Source organism: Macaca fascicularis, chromosome X (genome assembly GCF_037993035.2).
Source record: "Macaca fascicularis isolate 582-1 chromosome X, T2T-MFA8v1.1".
In the NCBI taxonomy this organism is placed as follows: domain Eukaryota; kingdom Metazoa; phylum Chordata; class Mammalia; order Primates; family Cercopithecidae; genus Macaca; species Macaca fascicularis.
Window position 1 is genome coordinate 130461432 of NC_088395.1, and position 22305 is coordinate 130483736.

The 22305-nt window shown below is 43.3% G+C and overlaps 1 protein-coding gene across 1 annotated transcript; it reads right to left on the reverse strand.

Annotated features, from left to right (window-relative positions):
• Positions 1–15240: 15240 nt before the first annotated feature.
• Positions 15241–22024, reverse strand: LOC141409385 (uncharacterized). Its single transcript, XM_074029214.1, has 2 exons — positions 21586–22024; positions 15241–17754 (listed from the first exon to the last, which is right to left on the reverse strand). Exons 1-2 carry the CDS (start codon positions 21884–21886, stop codon positions 17396–17398), a joined length of 660 nt encoding a protein of 219 aa, XP_073885315.1. The 5' UTR covers positions 21887–22024; the 3' UTR covers positions 15241–17395.
• Between the last annotated feature and the right edge of the window lie 281 nt (positions 22025–22305).

Below are 22305 nucleotides of genomic sequence, written 5' to 3' on the forward strand. Positions count from 1 at the left end.
ATAGGTGACCTTCAAAGATAAACTGGACCATAGGATAAACATGATGTGAATTCTCTCTCTACTGCTGGCTTCTGCACCCCTTTGTTCTGTGTTTCATTCTTTCTGTAGAGCAGCTTTTTCTTGTCCATATGGAGAAAAACATGGTAGCTAACATCACCTGGGTTTTACATGTTATGGATTTGACCATCCACAGAGAGAACGGCTTTTTTTTTTTTTTTTTTTTTTTTACAGTACCTTCACAGTATTTTAATTTTTCTTTATTTTTTTTTAAATGGACAAAATTGTATATACTTGTGGCATATAATATGATGTTTTGAAATGTGTATACATTATGGAATGGCTAAATCGAATTAATATATCCATTATTTCACACACTTATATGTTTGAGATGAGTACACTTAAAATCTATTCTCTTAAAACATTTTAAGTATACAATCCATTGTTATTAACTATAGTCACTGTGTTGTACAATATATCTTTTAAATTTATTCCTCCCATTTAACTGAAATTTTGTATCCTTTGACCAACATCTCTCCAATACCTTACCACCCAGCATCTGATAACCACCATTCCGCTCTCTGCTTCTATGAGTTTAACTTTTTTAGATTCAACTTATAAGTGAGATCAGGTGGTATTTATCTTCTCAGAGAGAGAAAAAAACTCCTTCCGTCCTTCCTTCCGTCCTTCCTTCCGTCCTTCCTTCCGTCCTTCCTTCCGTCCTTCCTTCCGTCCTTCCTTTCCTTCTTTTCTTTCTTTCTTTCTCTCTTTCTCTCTCTCTTTCTCTCTCTCTTTCTCTCTCTCTTTCTCTCTTTCTCTCTTTCTCTCTCTCTCTTTCTCTCTCTCTTTCTCTCTCTCTTTCTCTCTCTTTCTCTCTCTCTTTCTCTCTTTCTCTCTTTCTCTCTTTCTCTCTTTCTCTCTTTCTCTCTTTCTCTCTTTCTCTCTTTCTTTCTTTCTTTCTTTCTTTCCTTCTTTCTTTCTTTCTTTCTTGATGGAGTTTTGCTTTTGTCGCCCAGGCTGGAATGCCATGGCATCATCTTGGCTCACTGCAACCTCCTCCTCCCGGGTTCAAGTGATTATCCTGCCTCAGCCTCCCGAGTAGCTGGGATTACAGCTGCGCATCACCATGCCTGGCTAATTTTTGTAGTTTTAGAAGAGACGGGGTTTCAGCATGTTGGTCAGGCTGGTCTTGAACTCCTGACCTCAGGTGATCCATCCGCCTCAGTCTCCCAAAGTGCTAGGATTACAGACGTGAGCCACCGTGCCTGGCCGAAATGTATTTCTTAATTTAAAAATCCCCTGGGAAGATATTTCTTGGCTCAATTTGTGTTAGGTGTGCAGCCCTGGATGCATTCTCCTAGGGATCAACCTTTGCTGACCCAATGCAACTTGTGAAAGAGGGATATACAAAACCATGGACAGAGGGCTGTGAATCTCCTTGTAGAAACATGCCATTCCTTCAGGCACAGCATGGATTTAGAAAGGAAGGGAAAAACCCTTGAAATAAGTATTGGGAATAAAAGAGCTGCCCATAACACCTTAACACGGCATTCCATCTGGCTTCTGCCAAGTGATCAGAATTGATACACGCTACTATTTGTCATCTCTGCCCTGACTTCCTCCTATCAGTATAGGAATTGATGTGGTATTCTCATTTGTACTGACTGTATTGGTCCAAGGAGAAGATCCTTATATCTGTCCAAGTTGCACACCCCACCCCCAACCCCCTTTCCCTGCCTTTGTAACCCCTTCCTGCTCTTATCCACTACTTTTTGACCTCATCCTGTATCATCCTGTAGAAGAACTCAGTCAACTGATTGCACTTCTAAGAAGCTTTTTCTAGACATGGTGCCAGAGCTGTTGTGGACAAGGAAATTGCCCTTGAGGAAGATGTGGCAGTTAGAGGAGTGAGGCAGGATGGCTGTGTCATCAAGAAAGTTTGTCTGACAATTTAGGCAGGACCTCACAGGGTACTGGTTAGATCCAGAAGCTGAATTTTGTCAGAGATACTTAGAGATCTGTAATCTCCTGGGCCTGAACTCATGCTAACCAATGTAAATCACAAGGGATAGAGCTATTAATACGAAGCTATAATTCCCGCTTATTTTCAGGGGCACAGAGCACTGTTAATCAGGCTGGAGTTGGCATGTCAGCTGGTCAGGCTAGACCTGAAAGAAAAGCTAAATGATAGCAGAAGGTTGTTTATGGAGCAAGGAATGAAAACTACGGGCAGTTCCTTGGACAATCTTAATGGCGTCTGCTATTCATCTGTGACAGCCCCACCCTTGGGATAGATCAAAGAGGAGAGACAAAATACTCATATTTGTATGTGAAGAGGAGCTCTCCTGGACTAGTTGAGCAACATGTTGAGAGTTTCTTGTTCTTTGACTCATTTTCTAGATCTCTATCTACACTTGCCTCTATTTTGGTTAACACATCTATCTTAAGCTTCAAATTATCAAGCTATTAGCAGCATTACCTCAAAACCAGAGTTCTGAGAAAGGAACATTGTTCTGCAAGATGATAATTGATGTTTTTCAGTTAAAAATGTTTTTTACATGGTCGACATTGAGTTAAATAGGCTTCTTTCCCACAGGATGTCTCAGAGCCTTTAGTGAACCAATGTACACTGTGACTTTCCAAAAGAAGGGTAGAGCCTGCAAATTTATTTGACCACTTAGTTGTATTTTTCAAAAGAAGTTATGCTGAGTGAAACAAGCCAGGCGCAGAAAGACAAATACTGCATCATCTCACTTACATGTGGGATCTAAAAAAGTCAAGCTCACAGAATCAGAGAGTAGAATGGTGGTTACCAGAGGTTGGGATAGGGGGCAGGGATAGAAGTTGGGATAGGTTGGCATTAGAATGGGGAGATGCTGGTCAAAGGATACAAAATTTCAATTGGACAGGAGGAATAAGTTTTCAAGATCTATGGTAAAACATGGTTATCATAGTCAATAATAATGCACATTTGAATTGCCAAAATAATAAATTTTAAATGTTCTTACTACAAAAAAGTATATAAGGTGATAGAAATCCTAAGTAGGTTAGTGTAATCATTTCACAGTGTACACATATATCAAAGCATCACCTTGTACCCCATAAATATATACAATTGTTATTTGTCAATTAAAAGTAAACATTTTTAAAAAGGTATGAGGGAGAATATCTTAGTTTCCTATCTCTGCTGCACAAACTTATTGGTTTAAAACACAAATTTGTTATTTTACAGTTCTGTAGTTCAGAAGTCCTGAAATCAAGAAGTCAGCAGAGCTGTGTTCCTTCTGCAGGCTCTAGAGGGGAATCTATTTCCTTGCTCTTCCCAGTTGCTAGAGATTACCCACATTTCTTGGCTTATGGCCCCTTTCTTCATCTTCAAAGCCAGTGACAGCATAGCATCTTCAAATCTCTCTCTCCTCCCCTCACCCCCTCTCTACCTCTCACTTCTCTTCCCCTCCCTTTTGCTCTGTCATCATATCCTCTACCTTCTGACTCTGATACTTCTGCTTCCTTCTGTTATAAGGACTCTTGTGATTGCATCTGTCCTACTAGGTAATCCAGATAATCTTCCACCCACCTCAAGATCTTTAACTTAATCTCATCTGCAAAGTCCTTTTTGCCATGTAAGGTAACATGTTGATAGGTTGATAGGTTTCAGGAATTAGGATGTGAGCCTCTTTGGAGAGAGTCATTATTTGACCTACCACAGGGAGCAATGGAAAATACCGGACTATGGTGTTAAACATGCTAATACAATCATACTCTTCTAGGATTATGCTAGCGTCAAACTTGATCAGATTTGGGGAGTTCCTGACATTTCTTAGATACCTATTTAGAGGCTCGAGTTGGCTTCTACAGATCTCACAGATGCTACCGACAAGATCTAATGTTCTCTACTGTTGGGGCAGTGGCAGAAGCTCCTGAAGGGAGAAGGAGCAAAGGCTTGTGCACTGAAGAAGGGGATTTTCCCCAAGGCTTCTTCTCAGAAACATACCCTTCTCAAAAAGACCAAAGTCATGCAGAAGAATTCCATGGCAGTGGGTTAAAGTTACCTGTTTAATTGAAAGTAGAGATAACCTATCACTTTCATTTCAAATGGAAACCTGGGCTCCAGAATGTCTTAACTGACAGTGTTACCAACCTGGGAAACCCCCTGTTGACTGGTGAGCAAGAAAGTAAGGCTGAAAGCAGGTGACCTTTTTATGCCACCTAATGTATTTATGACAGGTGCTGTGCTGTGTTTTAAGAAATTGACACCCGATGTTCTCGGCTTTCCTGCAGAGAATATGTGATCCCTTCTTTCTTTCTCTAAGGATATTTAACTGTATTTCATGATATGATAATAATAACTCTTGACTTTGATATAGTTTCTGCTAGGTCTGGGGTCCTCAGAACTGACTACATCACCAGAAATAAAACTGAAGACTAGATAGGGGTTATTGAAATTCTATTAAATACTGCCTTGACTAAGAACAGTAATTTCAGCGTAAGTGCTCGATTATGCTGAAAATTCTATTGCAGAGTACGAGTAACTTAGATTGAGAAATAATTCCTCATGTGGTTTTGGATCTGCTTGGGAAAATACATACCAGAGGTTTCCAGGCATCTCTTACCGAATCTCAATAGCCTTTTCTTCACTCCCATGTTTTTCTCATCCCCACTGACACTGACTACCCTAACTTTTTTTTTTTTTTTTTTAAATATTTTGGCTTCAGTGGCCCAACCTTATACTACTTTTCTTTCTATTCTTTTGAGCACATCTCTGCTTTATTTCCTGGCTCTTCTTTTTTCTTCATTATAACTGGATTCTCCTAAAGACACTCTCATGGACACTCTCCTCTTTTTCTTTGTGTACTCTTTCATCAATCCATCCATTAAACATTTAAAAAATATTTAAATATTTATGTTTGGAGACCTGTATTGTGCTCTGGGGATAGCTAAATGTATTAGACACACTCCTTGCCTTCTGGGATCTCAAAAACTGGGGAAGAAGACAGAAAATCAATGAAAATAGTATAGTGTAGTATTTAGTATGAAATATATATGACATGTTTTATGGAACTTCATGATAGGGGCATCTGTATGTTTCCAATTGGGTTGCTTTCATCTAGAAATAACAGAAAATTCAAAATGATTTAAACAATGAGGATAAATATTTCTGATAACAAGAAATGTAAAGCCACAGAGGTTCCAGAGTTTGTCAATTCAGTAGCTTAAGGACTTCATTAAGAACCCAAATGTTTTCCATCTTTTCATCTTTCTCATCTGCTATCTTTAGCATATCCCTTTCAGGATTGCAAGAAACCTGCAGTGGTTGCAGGCATCACATGTAGAAATGACAATGTTCACCAAAGAAAAAGGTGTTACTTGCAGTGAATTTGATTTTATGAAAAACCTATTTTTTTTTTTTTTTGAGACAGGGTCTTACCCTGTAGTCCAGGCTAGAGTGCAGTGGTATGATCATGGCTCACTGCAGCCATGACTTCCCAGGCTCAGGTCATTCTCCCACCTCAGCCTCCCAAGTAGCTGGGACTACCGGTGCATGCCACCATCCTGGCTAATTAAAAAAATTTTTTTTTTTTTTTTTTGTAGAGATGGGGTTTTGCTATGTTGCCCAGGCTGGTCTCGAAATCCTGGGCTTAAGCAATCTGCCTGCCTCAGGCCTCCCAAAGTGTTGGGATTACAGATGTGAGCCATCACACCCCACTGAAAAACCTCTTTTCAAAGCCTCCACTCAACTTCTTATTTATTTATTTATTTATTTATTTATTTATTTATTTATTTATTTATTTTGTATTTTCTTTTTTCTTTTCTATTATACTTTAAGTTCTAGGGTACAGGACCCATTAACTAGGATTACCAATTACTGGCAAAGAGAATAAAGATGCCTTGATTGATTAGTTTAGATCACGGGATCTCAGCTTTGGCTGCACATGAGAGACACCTGGAGGGCTTTTAAAAAACTCATGCCCAAGCATATCCTAGAGCAATTAAATCAGAATCTCTGACTGTGGATCCAGGAATCCACATTTTAAAAACTCCCCATCTGATTCCCCTGTGCAGCCAAGGTTGAGAACTATTGGTTTAGACCAATCCCTCTAATTTGTGTCTCTGGAGAGGGAAGAGCTCCCAGTCTCCCTTTAAGAACGGAGTGACTGCTATAGGAGAAAATTGAGATTCTATAAGCAAGGAAAAAATGAGGAATAGCTTTTTGGTAGGCAGATCACAATGTCTGCCACAGTGACTAATCAACATTCATGATTTCAGTTAGCATTTCTATGAGACTGATGCTTCTAGCTCTGACCTCGTCTGAGTTTCAACTGTTTCCTGGCATTTCTACTTGGATTTTTTCATCCACACCTTGATGTCAACTTGTTCCAAACCAAGTATTGCAGCCTGCTCCCTCTCCTGCTGACATTATTTTCATAACATACTACTAGCATTCTCAGGGTATTTCAGGCTCAAATTCTTGGAATCTTTTCTTCTCCATCTCCTTTACTACTATTTAAAAAGTCACCTCATCCTGTTTTCATTTTGTTTTCTGGAGATGTTTTTATTCCACTCTACTATATCCTCTTCCAGACTGGTTCAGGCTGCCCTTGCAGCATTGTATACCTGCATTCTGTAACAGCTTCCTAGCTGGCTTCCTGATTCTAGCCTTAAACTCAGGTGATTCCGCATATCACCTGAATGAGTTTAGACGTATTGTAGACATCACTGTAGACATATTGCTAAGGTATTGCTTTCATTATGTCACTCTGCACAATGCCTTTTGATGGTTTCCAAATCCTACCTGTTTTCAGGGTCCTCCAAATTTCAGGGTTTTCCCATCTGTTAAGGCCTGGTTCAAGCCCTAGTTCTTGTAGGAAGCATTTTCCATTTACTCCAGACCTCTTAGATCTGCACAGATCTTGGTTCAACTCCTGACTGTTATGTAACTACCTGTGTTTCCTTGGCAAGTTGCATATGCTTTCTGAGTTTTAGTTTCCTCATCAGTAAAGTGGGAATAATACTAGGTATTTTAAAAAAATTTTTTAAATATTTTTTTTTTTTTTTTTTTGAGACAGAGTCTTGCTCTGTCACCCAGGCTGGAGTGCAGTGGCATGATCTTGTCTCACTGCAAAATTCGCCTCCCAGGTTCAAACGATTCTTGTGGCTCAGCCTCCTGAGTAGCTGGGACTACAGGCACATACCACCATGCCCAGCTAATTTTTGTATTGTTTGTAGGGACAGAGCTTTGCTATGCTGGCCAGGCTGGTCTCAAACTCCTGACCTCAGGTGATTCCCCCCAGCCTTGGCCTCCCAGAGTGTTGGGATTACAGGCGCGAGCCAATGCCCCAGGCCACTAGTTTTTATCTCATATGGTTATTATCAGGATTAAATGAGTTCCTTTTCTCCCTGCCTTTTTTCTGACATCTTATGTTGCCTACTTTTTAGTACATAACGTAGACTTTTATTATCTAATGCCCTGTACCCTGGGCTCATTGTTTTTTGCGTATAAATATCTTTTCGCTACAACTTGACAGACAAATTCTTTTAAGGAAAGGCACTGTACTTGTCACTTTTTTTTTTTGAGATGGAGTCTCACTCAGTCGCCCAAGCTGGAGTGCAGTGGGGCCATCTCGGTTCACTGCAAGCTCCGCCTCCCGGGTTCACGCCATTCTCCTGCCTCAGCCTCCCGAGTAGCTGGGACTACAGGTGCCCGCCGCTACGCCTGGCTAAATTTTTGCATTTTTAGTAGAGATGGGGTTTCACCGTGTTAGCCAGGATGGTCTCGATCTCCTGACCTCGTGATCCACCCGCCTTGGCCTCCCAAAGTGCTGGGATTACAGGCGTGAGCCACCGTGCCCGGCCACTTGTCACTTTTCTTGTGTGCCCTCCTGAATTCTCCTATTGTGTGCTGAGCCCATATAGAAGGTATTCCACAATGTTTATCCACTTTTTAGGTAGCACAAATGAAAAGTAAAATGGGAGCTGGGAGAACAAACCTGCAGCTTAAGGAGATGGAACCTCTGTTCAGAGTTACTTCTTGCTGTCTCCCTTTCAGTCAGCAGCCTCCATGCTTGGTTCCTGGCACTGAATTTCAGGTGATCTCATTTGGATAGAAGAATCTCCATCCCACTTTTCATTGCTTTCACTCTTGGAGCAAGGTGGAGATCTGACTTCTGTGACACTAAGCTTGCATTCAATGGCCTGTTCATCATATCAGCAAAAGCCAATGTCTTTGTCTTCTGGTAGGGTGGGGTGTTTTTCTCATTGGAACCTCCATTTGGGTGTTGCCTTCTAATTGTTACCAAAGTTGTTGCAAGGTGATAATGCAAATGAGGATAAAGAAAAGTGTGACTCTTTCTTGGAGAAAAAGGTATCATATATTTTGCTCTGTGGCTTCACATGGTTTTGGGTGTTTTTGTTGTTATTGTTTTGTTTACTTGTTTGATTCTCAAATTGTGATCTTCCTCTTCCCTGTAACCCATTTGAATTGGAATCTACATCACTGGGAGTTGGAAAAAAAAGCCTTGGGCAGAGAATCAGAAGACCTGAGTTTGTTTGCAGCTTTAGCAGAGTTAGTTCTTCTTATTGTGCCTCAGTTTCCTCATTTGTAAAATAGGAATAATACCTGCCCTGCCTATTTCACATTGATGTGGAGAGAAAAGATGACCAGTTGCATAAGCATGCTTAGGAAAGTGAAAAGCCTTTACAAATGTAAGGATGTATGTATGTATTTGTTTATTTGAGATGGAGTCTCTTTCTGTTGCCCACGCTGGAGTGCAGTGGGGCGATCTTGGCTCACTGCAACCTCCGCCTCCCCGGTTCAAGCGATTCTCCTGCCTTAGCCACCTGGGATTACAGGCGTTTGCCACCATCCCTGGCTGATTTTCATATTTTTAGCAGAGATGGGGTTTCACCATGTTGGTCAGGCTGGTCTCAAACTCCTGACCTCGTGATCCGCCCACCTCAGCCTTCCAAAGTGCTGGGATTACAGGCATGAGCCACCATGCCCGGTCGGATGTATTCTTTTAAATGGCATTTAAACAAAATCTGGCTTCAAGGGAACATTCTTTAACCACTGGGAGTTGATAGATTTTGCTTTTGTTATTAAGGCTAACACTTATATTATTGTCTAAAGGTATTTGATGGTTTTCCAACCCTTCTTCTAGTGTTTATACTTATGTATGTGTGGGGGTGGTGGCAGGCTTCCGAAAACTGTATTCCATATGATTTTACCTTATCATAGGGTCATATATATGTGGTTTATAGGAAAATTCTTATTTGCATTATAAGTAATCCCCCTTCCACGGTTCTTGTGGGTTTTAATGATTCATAATTAAATTTATTTTGAAATATAATTTTCATTCTCTGAACACTTTACCATGTATTAAAAACTGGCCTTAGTCAATTTGATTTTATCTATGTTTATTTATATGGAGATAATGGTAGTCATTAAAAAAGTTTGAGATGAATTGGGGTTACTTACTTTATTGCAATCTCCCTATGAAGTTATAATGAAAGCAAGTCTCAGACCAAATTTTGTCTTATACATTAACATTTATTAAATGAACATTGATTAATAGCAGTAACGAAAGAGTTCATATAAACAGTATATTAAGCTTGATGAAGTCCCAGCTCTCTGTCCTTTTAAAGGCTTTGACCAAAACATACCTCGATGAGTCACAGGAGGAAGGCACAATCACATTTTAGAAGCAAAATTTTTAAAAAAATTTGTTTTTCACTGGATGCATTGCTCATGCCTGTAATCCCAGTACTTTGGGAGGCCAAGGCGGGCGGATCACTTGAGGTCAGGAGTTCGACACCAGCCCGGCCAATATGGTGAAACCCTGTTTCTACTAAAAATACAAAAAAATTAGCTGGTTGTGGTGGCATGCACCTATAATCCCAGCTACTTGGGAGACTGAGAAAGGAGAATCACTTGAACCCAGGAGGCAGAGGTTGCAGTGAGCTGAGATCACGCCACTGCACTCCAGTCTGTGCCACAGAGTGAGACACCATCCCCAAAATAATACCTTTTTTTATTTATTGAAGTAACATTCACATAACATAAAATGAACCATTAACCATTTTAAAGTGTACAATTTGGTGGCATCGACTGCATTCACAATGTTGTGTAAGCATCACCACTATCTAATTCCAGAACATTTAATCCTAAAAGGACACTTCGTACTTATTAAGCAGTGACTCCCCGTTGCCTCTCCTTTAACCTTTGGCAACCACTAATCTACTTACTGTCTATACAGAGCTACCTATTCTAAAAGTTTCTTATAAATGAAATCAGAGAATGATTTCGTGACTGTCTTCTTTCTCTTAGCATAATATTTTTAAGGTTTATCATGTAGCATTTATGAATACATTATTCCTTTTTATTTTTAAAAATTTTATTTTATTTTTGAGACGGGGTCTCACTCTGTCACCCAGGTTGGGGTGCAGTGGTGTGATCTAGGCTCACTGCAACCTCTGCCTTCTGGGCTTAAGCCATCCTCCCACCTCAGCCTCCTGAGTAGCTAGGACCACAGGCGTGCGCCACCATGTCCAACTAATTTTTTTGTATTTTTGGTAGAGACAGGGTTTCACCATGTTGCCCAGGCTGGTCTTGAACTGTTGAGTTCAAGAAATACACCTATCTTGGCCTCCCAAAGTGCTGGGATTACAGGTGTGAGCCACCGTGCCCAGCCCATTCCTTTTTATGGCTGAATGATGTTCCACTCTATAGACATACCACATTTTAAAAAATTCATTCATTCACTGATGGCCATTTGGGTTGCCTCCACATTTCGGCTATTATGAATAGGTTGCTATGAATATTCATGTGCAATATTTGTTTGATTAATTTTCAATGATTTTGGGTATATACCTAGGAGCAGAATCAGTGGGTCATATGGTAATTCTATATTTAACTTTTTGAGATACTGCTAAACTACTTTCCACTTGGCTGCAACATTTTACATTCCCACCAGCAATGTGTAGGGGGTTCCCATTTCTCTACATCCCTAACAACATGTATTATTTTCTGTTTTTTCTTTTTTGTTTTTGTTTGTTTGTTTGTTTGTTTTAAATAGTCATCCTAGTGGGTGTAAAGTATATCGTTGTGGTTTTGATTTTCATTTCTCTGATGACTCATGATGTTGAGCATGTTTTCATGTACTTATTGACCATTTGTATATTTTCTTTGGGGAATGTCTATTCGGATCCTTTGCACCCGCCCTCAACTTTCTTTCTTTCTTTCTTTTTTTTTTTTTTTTTTTAAGAGACAGGGCCTCACTCTGTTGCCCAGGCTGGAGAGCAGTGGTGCAATTATAGCTCACTGCTGCAGCTTCAACTTCCTGAGCTTAACCGATCCTCTTGCCTCACCTTCCCAAATAGCTGGGATTACACACCATACCCAACTAATTTTTAATTTTTTTGTAGAAATGGGGTCTCACCATGTTGCCTAGGCTGGCCTTAAACTCTTGGCCTCAAGTGATACTCCTGCCTTGGCCTCCCAAAAGTGCTAGGTTGACAGGCATGAACCATCACACGTGGCCTGCTTATTTTTATTTTTATTTATTTACTTTTGAGACATGGTCTTGCTCTGTCACCTAGGCTGGGGTGCAGTGGTATGATCATGGCTCACTGCAGCCTCAACCTCCTGGGTTCAAGGGATCTTTCCACTTCAGCCTCCCAAGTAGCTGTGAGTACAGGTATGTGCCACCACGCCTGGCTAACTTAAAAAAAAATATTTTGTAGAGATGGGACTCTCACTATGTTGCCCAGACTGGTCTCAAACTCCTGGCCTCAAGCAATCCTCCCAATTTGGCCTCCCAAAGTGTTGGGATTACAGCATGAGCCACCATGCCCAGCCTACCTCCACCTTTTTTTTTTTTTTTTTGAGATAGGATCTTACTCTGATGCCCAGGCTGCAGTGCAGTGTCATGATCACAGCTCACTGCAGCCTCGACTTTCCGGGCTCAGGCAATCCTCCCACTTCAGCCTCCTAAACAGCCGGGACCACAGGTGCATGCCACCACTCCTGGCTGATTTTTTTGTAGAGGCAGGGTTTTGCCATGTTGCCCAGGCTGGTCTCAAAGTCTTGTGCTCAAGCAATCTGCCTGCCTCAGCCTTGCAAGGTGCTGGGATTACAGGTGTGGGCTACCACACCTGGCCTCTGGCCTGCCCATTTTTAAATTGGATTGTTTCTCCTTTTGTCATGGAGTTGTACTCTTTTTGTTCCTCAATCCCTCCATTGCTGCTTTCTTTTGTGATTAACTGATTTTTTTTCTAGTGTATAATTTTGATTCCCTTTTCATCTCTTTTGAAATATAGTTTCTAGTTTTTTTTTCTTAGTGGTTACCATGGGGATAAAATTGGGATCTTAACTCTGTACCATCAAATTTGAATTAATACTAACTTGGTTTCAATAGTATGCAAAAACTCTGCTCCTTTAACAGCTCTATCTTCCCATTTTGTGTTATTTCACAAATTCCATATGTATAGTATGTTTATTAACACAGTTTTGTAATTATTGTTTTATTCCTTTGCCTTTTAAATCATATGGAAACAAAAAAGAATGACAAAGAGAAAAAAGGAGGCATTACAAACTGTATATGCAACACCACCAGCTTTTACAATTACCTGTGCAACTACCTTTCCTTTTGTTCTTTATTTCTTCATATGGATTTGGGTTACTGTCTGGTGTGCTTTCATTTCAACCTAGAGGATTCTTATCCTATTGCATTTATTGTACAGGAAGTCTATTTGTGATGAACTTCCTCAAGCTTTTGTTTATTTGGGAATGTCTTAAATTTTCCTTCATTTTTTGCAGGATAAGTTTTGCTGAATATATAATTATTGGTTTGCATTTAAAAAAAATTTAAATGTCCAACTGTCTCCATGGTTTCTGAATATAAACTGTTAGTCTTATCCCTCACATGTGATGAATTACTTCTCTCTTGGTTTTCGGAAGATGCTCTCTTTGTCGTTTTTTACAATTTGACTATTATGTGTCTTGGTATGGATATTTTTGAGTTTTTCATGCCCAGATTTTGTCATAATTTTTGGATGTGTAGATTCATATTTTCCATCCAGTTTGGGAGGTTTTTCATTATTTCTTCCAAGATTCTTTCTGCTCCTTTCTGTCTCTCCTCTTCCTCTGGGAACCTGCTTATTCATATGTTGGTATACTTGATATCCCACAGGTCTCAGGTTCTGCTCATTTTTCTTCATTCTATTCTCTTTCTGCTCCCTTGACTGAATGATTTCAACTGACATATCTTTAAGTTCCCTGATTTTTTCTTCACCTGTTTAGTCAGCTATTAAACCTCTCTAGTGAATTTTTAATTTCCATTTCTATTTGTTTCTTTTTAAAAATTATTTCTATCTCTTCATTAATATTTTCTCTTTGCCAAGATGTTGTTCTATTGGTTTCCTCTAGATTTTTGCATATAGTTGAGAAGTCATTTAAAGTCTTTGTCTAGTAAGCCCAATGCCAGGGCTTCCTAAGGAGTAGTTTCTTTCTTTTTTTTTTTTCTTTTCCGTAGATACGCCATACTTTTCTTGTATCTTTGCAGTTCTTGGATTTTTTGTTGAAAACTGACTATTTTGAATTTTATAGCATAGCAATTCTGGAAACCAGATTCTCCACCCTACCCAAAATTTGCTCTTGTTACCGATTGTGGGATGCTGTTATTTCTTTAGTGACTTTTCAATACTGTTTTTGTAAAGTCTATATTCTTTGTCTTATGTAGTCCCTGAAGTCTCTGTTCTGGTACCCTAGTGGTCAGCTGGTGTTTTGATAGAGTTACCTTAAGCGTCTGGAGCAAATAAAAGATAAAAGGAAGAGAAAAAAGAAAAAGAATGACTCTCCCAGTCTGTCATTGCAGATTTGTTCTGTGTTGGGCTGTTCCTTCAGTGCTTAGCCAGGCCATTTATCTCTGTCTTAGTTTTTACTTTCTACTTTCACAGAACTTAGGGCTAGCCAGAGGTTAAAGCTTAGAGTCTCCTCGGACCTTTTCTGAGTATGTTCCCCATACAGGGCATGTATATGTATTTCTTGATTCCTTGGTATACACGAGAGCTTTTTAAGGCCCTTATTCCCATATGTGGCTCCTTTCCTAACCTCTTTCTTTCCAGGATTATTAATCTGCCTGTTGCTTGTCCCAAATGTTTTTCCTTGCCCCAGGCTGTTGTAGCTGGTGCCTTTATATGCTTTTGTCTAGGAAACTACTCTAGTTTTGGGAACTCTCTGAGTTGGACAAAATAAAAGGTAACCTTTGTTCTGGTCCATGAGAAAAATGCCAGACAAATCAAGACTCAATTCTTTGAGAATAAGGTCCATATTTCTCCCTTTGGCACTGGTACTGGCTATTGGCATCAGAGGTATGGGCCTTAGTTCACATGGCCACTGCCAATTTGGTGTGTGAAGAATGGTAGGCAGGCAATTTAAAATAGTACTGTGCTCTTTTACTGTAAGGCAATCACTTTTTTCTTCTGGAGTGCAGTGGTGCAATATTGGCTCACTGAAACCTCTACCTCCTGGCTTCAAGCAATTCTCCTGCCTTAGCCTCCCGAGTAGCTGGGATTACAGGCATGCATCACCATGCCCGGCTAATTTTGTAGTTTTAGTAGAGACGTGGTTTTGCCGTGTTGGCCAGGCTGGTCTCAAACTCCTGACCTCAGGTGATCTGCCCGCCTCAGTCTCCCAAAGTTCTGGGATTGCAGGCATGAGCCACTGTGCACAGCCAAGAATACTTTTAAAAGAAATTTCTGCATGCCAAATTTTCTTTATGGTTGGAGGCTGGCTCATAAGTAGAATGTAGTTAGATTGCTTCACTACCTGCCTTTGGTCCTTTTAGAAGCCTGCTATATAGCAAATCTCAAGTCCAAAGAGCATTTATGGGAAATCGCAGGAGTGGTCTTTGTGGGAGGTATCCAGGAAGATCTACACACCTCCAACCAATGTGGCTTTGGTGCTTGTGTGGTCTGAGATTGGGCCATAAATTGAACTTGAGCCTCATTTTTTTCCCCTCCGGCCCTGCCACTGGAGTACACCACAGCCTGCTCAGAATTTTAGTTTCTCTTGTCTGTCACAAGGCCCTAGGAATATAGAGAAGATAAGATGCACTTTTGTGTTCAATAGAAGTGGAGAAGGATAGCCATTTAGGAAAGCAATTAGCAATTGATGACTGGAAGTAGTTGGAAACATTGTTATGCCCAGACCGTTTATTCCCTGAAGAAGACCACCAGAGTCCAGAGTCAAAGCTAAGCAGCAAGGATCTTTATTACAGGTTCGAACCTGGAACTCTCCCTTGCTCGTGAAACGAGACGGGCAGGAGAGCTCCCCCACTGAGCTCCGAGCAGTGTTATATAGTCTAAGAAAAGTGGGCATAGAGTTATTATACAAATCAGATATATGATTGGCTAGTGTTTGAACAAGGCGATTTGGCTAACTATGATTGGTTCCCGCCATTTCTGATATTTTGGTTCAAACTTTGAGGTGGGAGAGCAGGTTTATGGCAGCAAGAGTTTATCTTACTTAAACACGTCTTGTGACCTTGCCTCAGAACTTACAAAATCTCTGGTATGTGCAAAACAAAATCTCTGGTATGTGCAGAAAACCAGGTACTCACAGAACTTACGAAATCTCTGGTATGTGCAAAGATTAGAGAGCAGAACAAGGGTGTAGCGGGTGGGGGGCGGGTACACATCTATCTTTGTGTCCTTTCATTTCCCCCTTCTCATAAGTAACTGGATGTCCAATCTTGGATTTCCAGAGTCTTATAATATAGCCTCACTTTCTGGGTGCAGGAGAGGCTGGTGATGGCTACGGAGGACCATTAGTTGGATGGTATCAAACCTTTCTCTGACAAATTGTAAAATTTTATTTACCACACAGGGGCCTATAGTGAATAGAAGTAGTAAAGACATTAGGGGGCCTAAAAGGGGTGCCAGAAGGGAAAACATTGAAGAGCTCCACCAATTGTTAGCGGCTGTAGTGAATTGTTGCTTTTTCATTTCTAAGCTTAGTTCGTGTAGGCGTTGGACTCTTTCCTCAACTAACCCTGACTCATTTATATAGAAACAGCATTCTTCTTTGAGGAACATACAGGTACCTCCTTTCTCAGCCGTGAGTAAGTCTAAGGCTCTGCGGTTTTGAAGGGTGACCTGTGCTAGGGAGGTGAGCTGCCGCTGAAGGGAGGCTAGGGAATAGGCGGAGTCTTCCATAGCAACAGAGAACTGTTGTAACAGCTTATCGTTTTCTATCATGGAGTGTTGTAGGGCCCCTCCTGCTAACCCTGCTGCGACGACAGAGGTGGTTAAGGATATTCCGGCAATTAGTGGTAGAAAAACTGCTCATCTATGTCGCGCAGTTTCAGTTGGGGCAGTCCCTGCCCAGCCTATGAACTCTGCCGGGGTCAGCAGGGTCAGTCGGGGAACTAGTGTAACAGGGATGCACAACTGTCCGTCAGAGATGCTTTTGGACAGAGTTTTTAACAGAGTCATATTACACCAGAAGAACACACCAGGGGGAGCACGTATGGGGCTATTAGGGTATGTAGCCGTCTGGTTGCAGAGGCTGCTACTAAATGCTGAATAACGGTAGGGGTATTTCTCTTGGTATGGGTCACGGTACAGGGCTACATCAGGTATTGCAACTGTTGATGAATTAGAATCTGGCATATAGTTTGTGGGTGGGGAGGAAAGGGGAACAGCGGTTAATGGTGGTCTTCCTAAGGTTGCACACATAAAGCAAGAGGACAGGTCGCCTAAACCAGTGAGGTTGGTGAATGCTAGCCCTTCTTGTAATAGGGTTAGCCAGGAGAAGGGCTGCAAGTCTTGTGATAGCTTGGTTTCCTGTCTGTGGATTTGTGTATGGATTAAGGGTCGAATCTGGACTAGACTCCGCCACAAGTACAGGTGGCTACTAGGCCAGCTACTACTGGCATCGTAGTAGACTGCCCCATGTTGGGGCGATGTCCACCAGGAGTGCCCTGGATCTGTTATTATCCAAGTGAATATGTTGGGAGTCCCTGTCGGGTAGCGAGTCCTGAGGAGGTTAGACTTTCTCGGGTATTCGTCCCATACCCTGGCTGAGTGCATTTTACAATAGTGGTATGGGCAACCTGCATTCTGGTGCCACCAATAATTCTTACAATTATATTCAGTCTGATCATATTCAAAACAAATCATGGGTATCCCCGGTTGGGCAATTTGGAAATTAGTGAAATTGAGGTAAATTGGAGTATTGCACCCGGAGGGGGGGCAGTCTGCACTAGCTAGCAGTTTACCCGCTTGGGGGGTTTCCCCGGGGTGAGTTTTGTTCTCATAGAGCCAGAACCTCCAGACATAGGGATTAGACGGCGCAGCAGTTAGGAGAGTCAGATGTATAAGGCATAAAAGCATAGGCAAGCTAGACATGGTTACGGCTATGTGGGTGACGGCGCAGGGTTAGCTTTAAGGGATTGTTCTTAGCTTTGTCTACAGTCCATGTAACCGGTGCTCCAGACGGCTCGAGAAGGTTGGATGTTGGGTCCACTGGTTTGACGTGTGTGTAGTGGATCCACGAAGCGATGCCTTCTACTTTGAGAGCGGTGGGAGTAGTCAGGAGTACTTGCAGTGGTCCTTTCCACCTGGGTTGAAGAGTTTCTTGCCGGTGGCGCTTGACTAGGACCCAGTCTCCCGGCTGGAACGGATGAGGCGTCGGCGGAGGTCCTGCCTCGTACAGTTCTCGTAGTCTGGGCCAAATTTCCTGGTGAATTTTCTGTAAGGCTTGTAAGGAGAACAGGAGCTCAGAGACATTTTCAGTTTCAGGTTTGAGTAAGTCATCTTTTAGACTGGGGACCAGGGGTGGGGGTCTGCCATACATGATTTCATATGGTGTGAGGCCCAGTCTGTAAGGGGTATTTCGGGCCCGGAACAGAGCGTAGGGGAGAAGTACTACCCAATTAGCGCCAGTCTCCATGGTCAATTTAGTTAAGGTCTCCTTCAGAGTCTGATTCATCCTTTCTACCTGTCCTGAGCTTTGGGGCCTATAAGCACAATGTAATTTCCAATTTGCCCCAAGAATGGAAGCCAAATCCTGACTTACCTTAGCAACGAAGGCTGGTCCATTGTCTGACCCTATTTGGATGGGAAAGCCATACCTGGGGAGGATTTCTTCCAAAATTTTCTTTGCTACAACCTGAGCAGTTTCTCTCTTAGTTGGGAACGCTTCTGTCCATCCTGAAAAAGTATCTACAAAGACAAGTAAGTACTGATACCCATATTTTCCAGCCTTTATCTCAGTAAAGTCTATTTCCCAATAGATACCAGGCCTAGTTCCTCTACACCTAATTCCTGCGGTGGTCTGGGTTTGGGGGCAAGCGTTGTTTAGTTGGCAGGCTTTGCAATTTGTTGTGACATCGCTGGCCAGTTCAGCTATGCGCCTGATTCTAAACTTGGCGTGCCTGATTAAGTCCATCATTCGCCGGGCACCCAGGTGGGTTGTCCGGTGGATGTGTTCCAACACCTGCCGTCCTAATTTTTCTGGTAGGATGGTTTGGTCATTTATATCAGTCCACCACCCATTTTTAACCTGTTTTAGGGGAAGCGTGTTCATCCATTCGCGATCCTGTTTGGTATAGTCGGGAAAACATGGCAAATTTCGCGGGCCAGGATCGGGGAGCTGGAGCGCGAGGAGCTGACTGGGAGCTTTTGCTATGCTCCTTGCGGTTTGGTCGGCTAAGAAGTTGCCTCGAGCAATTGGCGTAGTTGGTTTCTGATGCCCAGGGCAATGTACGATAGCCAATTTCTTTGGTTTCCACAAAGCAGTTAATAGAGCTAGGATCTCTTGCTTGTTTTTTATTTCTTTGCCTTCGGCTGTTAATAGTCCCCTTTCTCTGTAGATGGCCCCATGTATGTGCGCAGTAGCGAAAGCATAGCGGCTATCCGTGTATACTGTTAGTTTTTTCTCTGCCCCTAGGGTGAGGGCCTGTGTGAGGGCTATCAGTTCGGCTCTTTGGGCCGATGTCCCTGGAGGCAAGGGTTCCGCCCAGATTACCTCAGTCTCTGACGTTACAGCCGCTCCTGCATACCGCTGGCCTTGGTGGACGTAGCTGCTGCCATCAGTGAACCAGGTGAGTTCTGTGTCGGGGAGCAGACGATCTTGCAGGTCCTCCCGCACCCCATGCACCTGAGCCAGTATCTCAGTGCACTCATGGAACGGGGCGTCCAAGTCTGGATTTGGCAGCAGTGAAGCAGGGTTTAAAGAGGTTGGGGGCAGAAAAGTTATTCTGAGGGGGTTTAACAGCAGTCCTTGATAGTGGGTGAGCCGGGCGTTACTCATCCATCGGTCCGGCGGCTGCCGGAGGACGCCTTCAATGACATGCAGGGTTATAACGCGCAACTCTTGCCCCATGATAAGTTTATCAGCGTCTCGGACCATTAGGGCGGTCGCCGTGATTATCCGCAGGCAGGGTGGCCAGCCAGCAGCCACTGAATCTAATTTTTTTGACAAATAGGCAACTGGCCTCTGCCAGGGGCCTAGGTACTGTGTTAACACGGCTTTTGCAACACCCTTACTTTCATCTACGTATAAGTGGAAGGGCTTGGAGACATCAGGGAGCCCCAGCGCGGGGGCTGATAACAAGGCAGTTTTGATTTGTTGAAAGGCCAGCTCAGCTTCTTCCGTCCAATTGAAGGGCTGCCGTTCCTTTGTTGCCTGGTATAGGGGCTTGGCTAACTCAGCAAATCCGGGTATCCATAACCTACAGAACCCTGCCGACCCCAGGAATTCTCTCACTTGCCGTGTCGACTGGGGTCTAGGGATGCGTAGGACTGTTTCCTTTCGGGCTTTGGTTAGCCAGCGTTGCCCCCCTTTTAATAGGTACCCCAGATAAGTTACCTCCGACTTGCAGATCTGAGCCTTTGTTGCTGAGGCTCAGTAGCCTAGCTCCCCCAGAGTCTTCAAGAGGTCCTCAGTCCCTTGAACACAAGTTTCCGGGGATCTGGCTGCTATTAAGAGATCATCAACATATTGCAAAAGAGTTATTTCAGGGTGTTGCCGCCGGTACTCACCCAGATCTTCATGAAGGGCTTCATCGAACAGGGTTGGCGAGTTCTTGAACCCTTGTGGCAGCCTGGTCCATGTTAGCTGACCGTTGATGCCCCTCTCAGGATCCGTCCATTGAAATGCAAAGAGTCCTTGACTTTTGGGAGCCAGAGGAAGGCTGAAGAAAGCGTCTTTTAGATCAAGAACGGTATACCACTGTTTTTCGGGATGTAAAGCACTCAGAAGGGTGTATGGATTGGGCACAGTGGGATGTATGTCCATGACCCTTTTATTAACTTCTCTTAAATCCTGTACTGGCCTGTAGTCCGTACTGTTGGGTTTACGAACAGGTAACAGTGGAGTATTCCAGGATGAGTGGCAAGCCCGTAGGACTCCCTGGTCTAGGAGTCGGCGGATATGGGGTGTAATTCCTTCTCTTGCCTCCAGGGGCATAGGATATTGCCGAACCCGAACCGGGTCCGTCCCTGGCTTAACTTCCACAAATATGGCAGGTCGATGTTTAGCTAGCCCTAAGCCCCCAGTTTCTGCCCACACTTCAGGGAAACGCTGGAGCCAAGAGTCAATTTCCTGATCGGGGGGCTTTTGCTCTTGATGGAGTCTGTACTCATCTTCTAAGGTGACAGTCAGGATAGATATTGGCCTGTTTTGGGAATCAATTATCTTGGGCCCTTCTGGCTCAAAGTGGATTTGGGCCCCCATTTTTGTCAGCAAGTCCCTCCCTAGTAGAGGGCAGGGGCTCTCTGGGATGACTAGGAAGGAATGGGAGACTTTTCCCGTTCCTAAGTCTACAGTCCTCTGGGTTGTCCAGGGGTATTTTTTGATGCCTGTGGCCCCGTGCACCCAGGATGTTTTCTTAGACATTTTTCCAATTGGTTTGGTTAGGACTGAGTGTTCCGCCCCAGTATCGACCAAGAAGCGAACTGGGGACCCCTCCACTTGCAAAGTTACCCTGGGTTCGGGGAGGGGGTCCGAACCCCATCTTCCCTAGTCAGAGTCCTGGGTAACGAGTACGGAGGTAGGGTTAGCTGGTCTCCGTTTCTTTGGGCAGTCTTTAATCCAGTGACCACGTTCCTTGCAATAAGCACACTGATCCTTTTCTAATCCTTGCCTAGAGCCTTGCTTTGTCTGCTTTCTGCTTTGGCCATTCCCTGCCTGGGGGAAAGCTGCTACTAAAACTTTGGTCATTTCTTTGGTTGCCTTGAACTGTTTTTCTTCTGGAGTATCCCTATTATTATAAACTCGCTGGGCCATCTGAAGGAGGTCCTGAATCTGCTTTCCCTCTAAACCTTCTAATTTCTGGAGTTTTCTTCTAATATCTGATGCTGCCTGGTTTACAAAGGACATTACTACCGCAGCCTGATTTGCCGGTGCTTCCGGGTCCATAGGGGTATACTGTCTGAAAGCTTCCATTAATCTCTCTAAATACACAGCGGGGCTTTCTGTCTTACCTTGTAACACAGAATATACTTTAGCCAAATTGGTGGGCTTGCGAGCTGCAGCCCGGAGACCCGCCATTAGAGTCTGGCGATAAATGAGCAGTAGTCCCCTACCTTCTGCCGTGTTGTAGTCCCATCTGGGCCGGGTCAAAGGAAAAGCCGCGTTAATGAGGTCAGGATTTGCAGTTGGCTGGCCGTCATCTCCTGGAACCAGCTTTCTGGCCTCAACTTGGATTCTTTCCCACTCCTCCGTTGTGAACAGGATTCGGAGGAGCTGTTGACAGTCATCCCAGGTTGGCTGGTGAGTAAACATGACACTGTCTAACAACGAGGTTAGATCTTTGGGATTATCGGAGAACCGAGCATTTTGGGACTTCCAATTGTATAAATCACTAGTGGAAAAAGGCCAATACATGAGACGGGAGAGCCCGGTATCATCGAGTGATCCTATTTCTCTGAGAGGCAGGGCTACGGTGGAGTCAGGGAGTCAGGAAGCTTGGTCCCGCAGTACGCGGCCTCGCGTTCGGCCGGCCGGCCCCCCCGGGTTACTTTCGCTCTCGGCTGCTTCCGCTTCTCGGTTTCCCTCTACGGAAGCACCACCCTGGGGGACTGGGTCCTGTGGGATAAGGTGCGGATATGGTGGGGGAAGTGTGGGTTCTAACGTTAGGGGGTCCTGGCTGTCTGGCAGCACAGGGGCCGAGGGAGCAGAGGGAGTCCTTTGTCTTGTAGGTCGCATTACTAGGACCTTGCAAGGCTCAAGGATGAATGGAGTTATCCAGGGCGGTGGGTCTTCCACAAGATTTTGCCACACTAGAATATAAGGAATTTGATCAG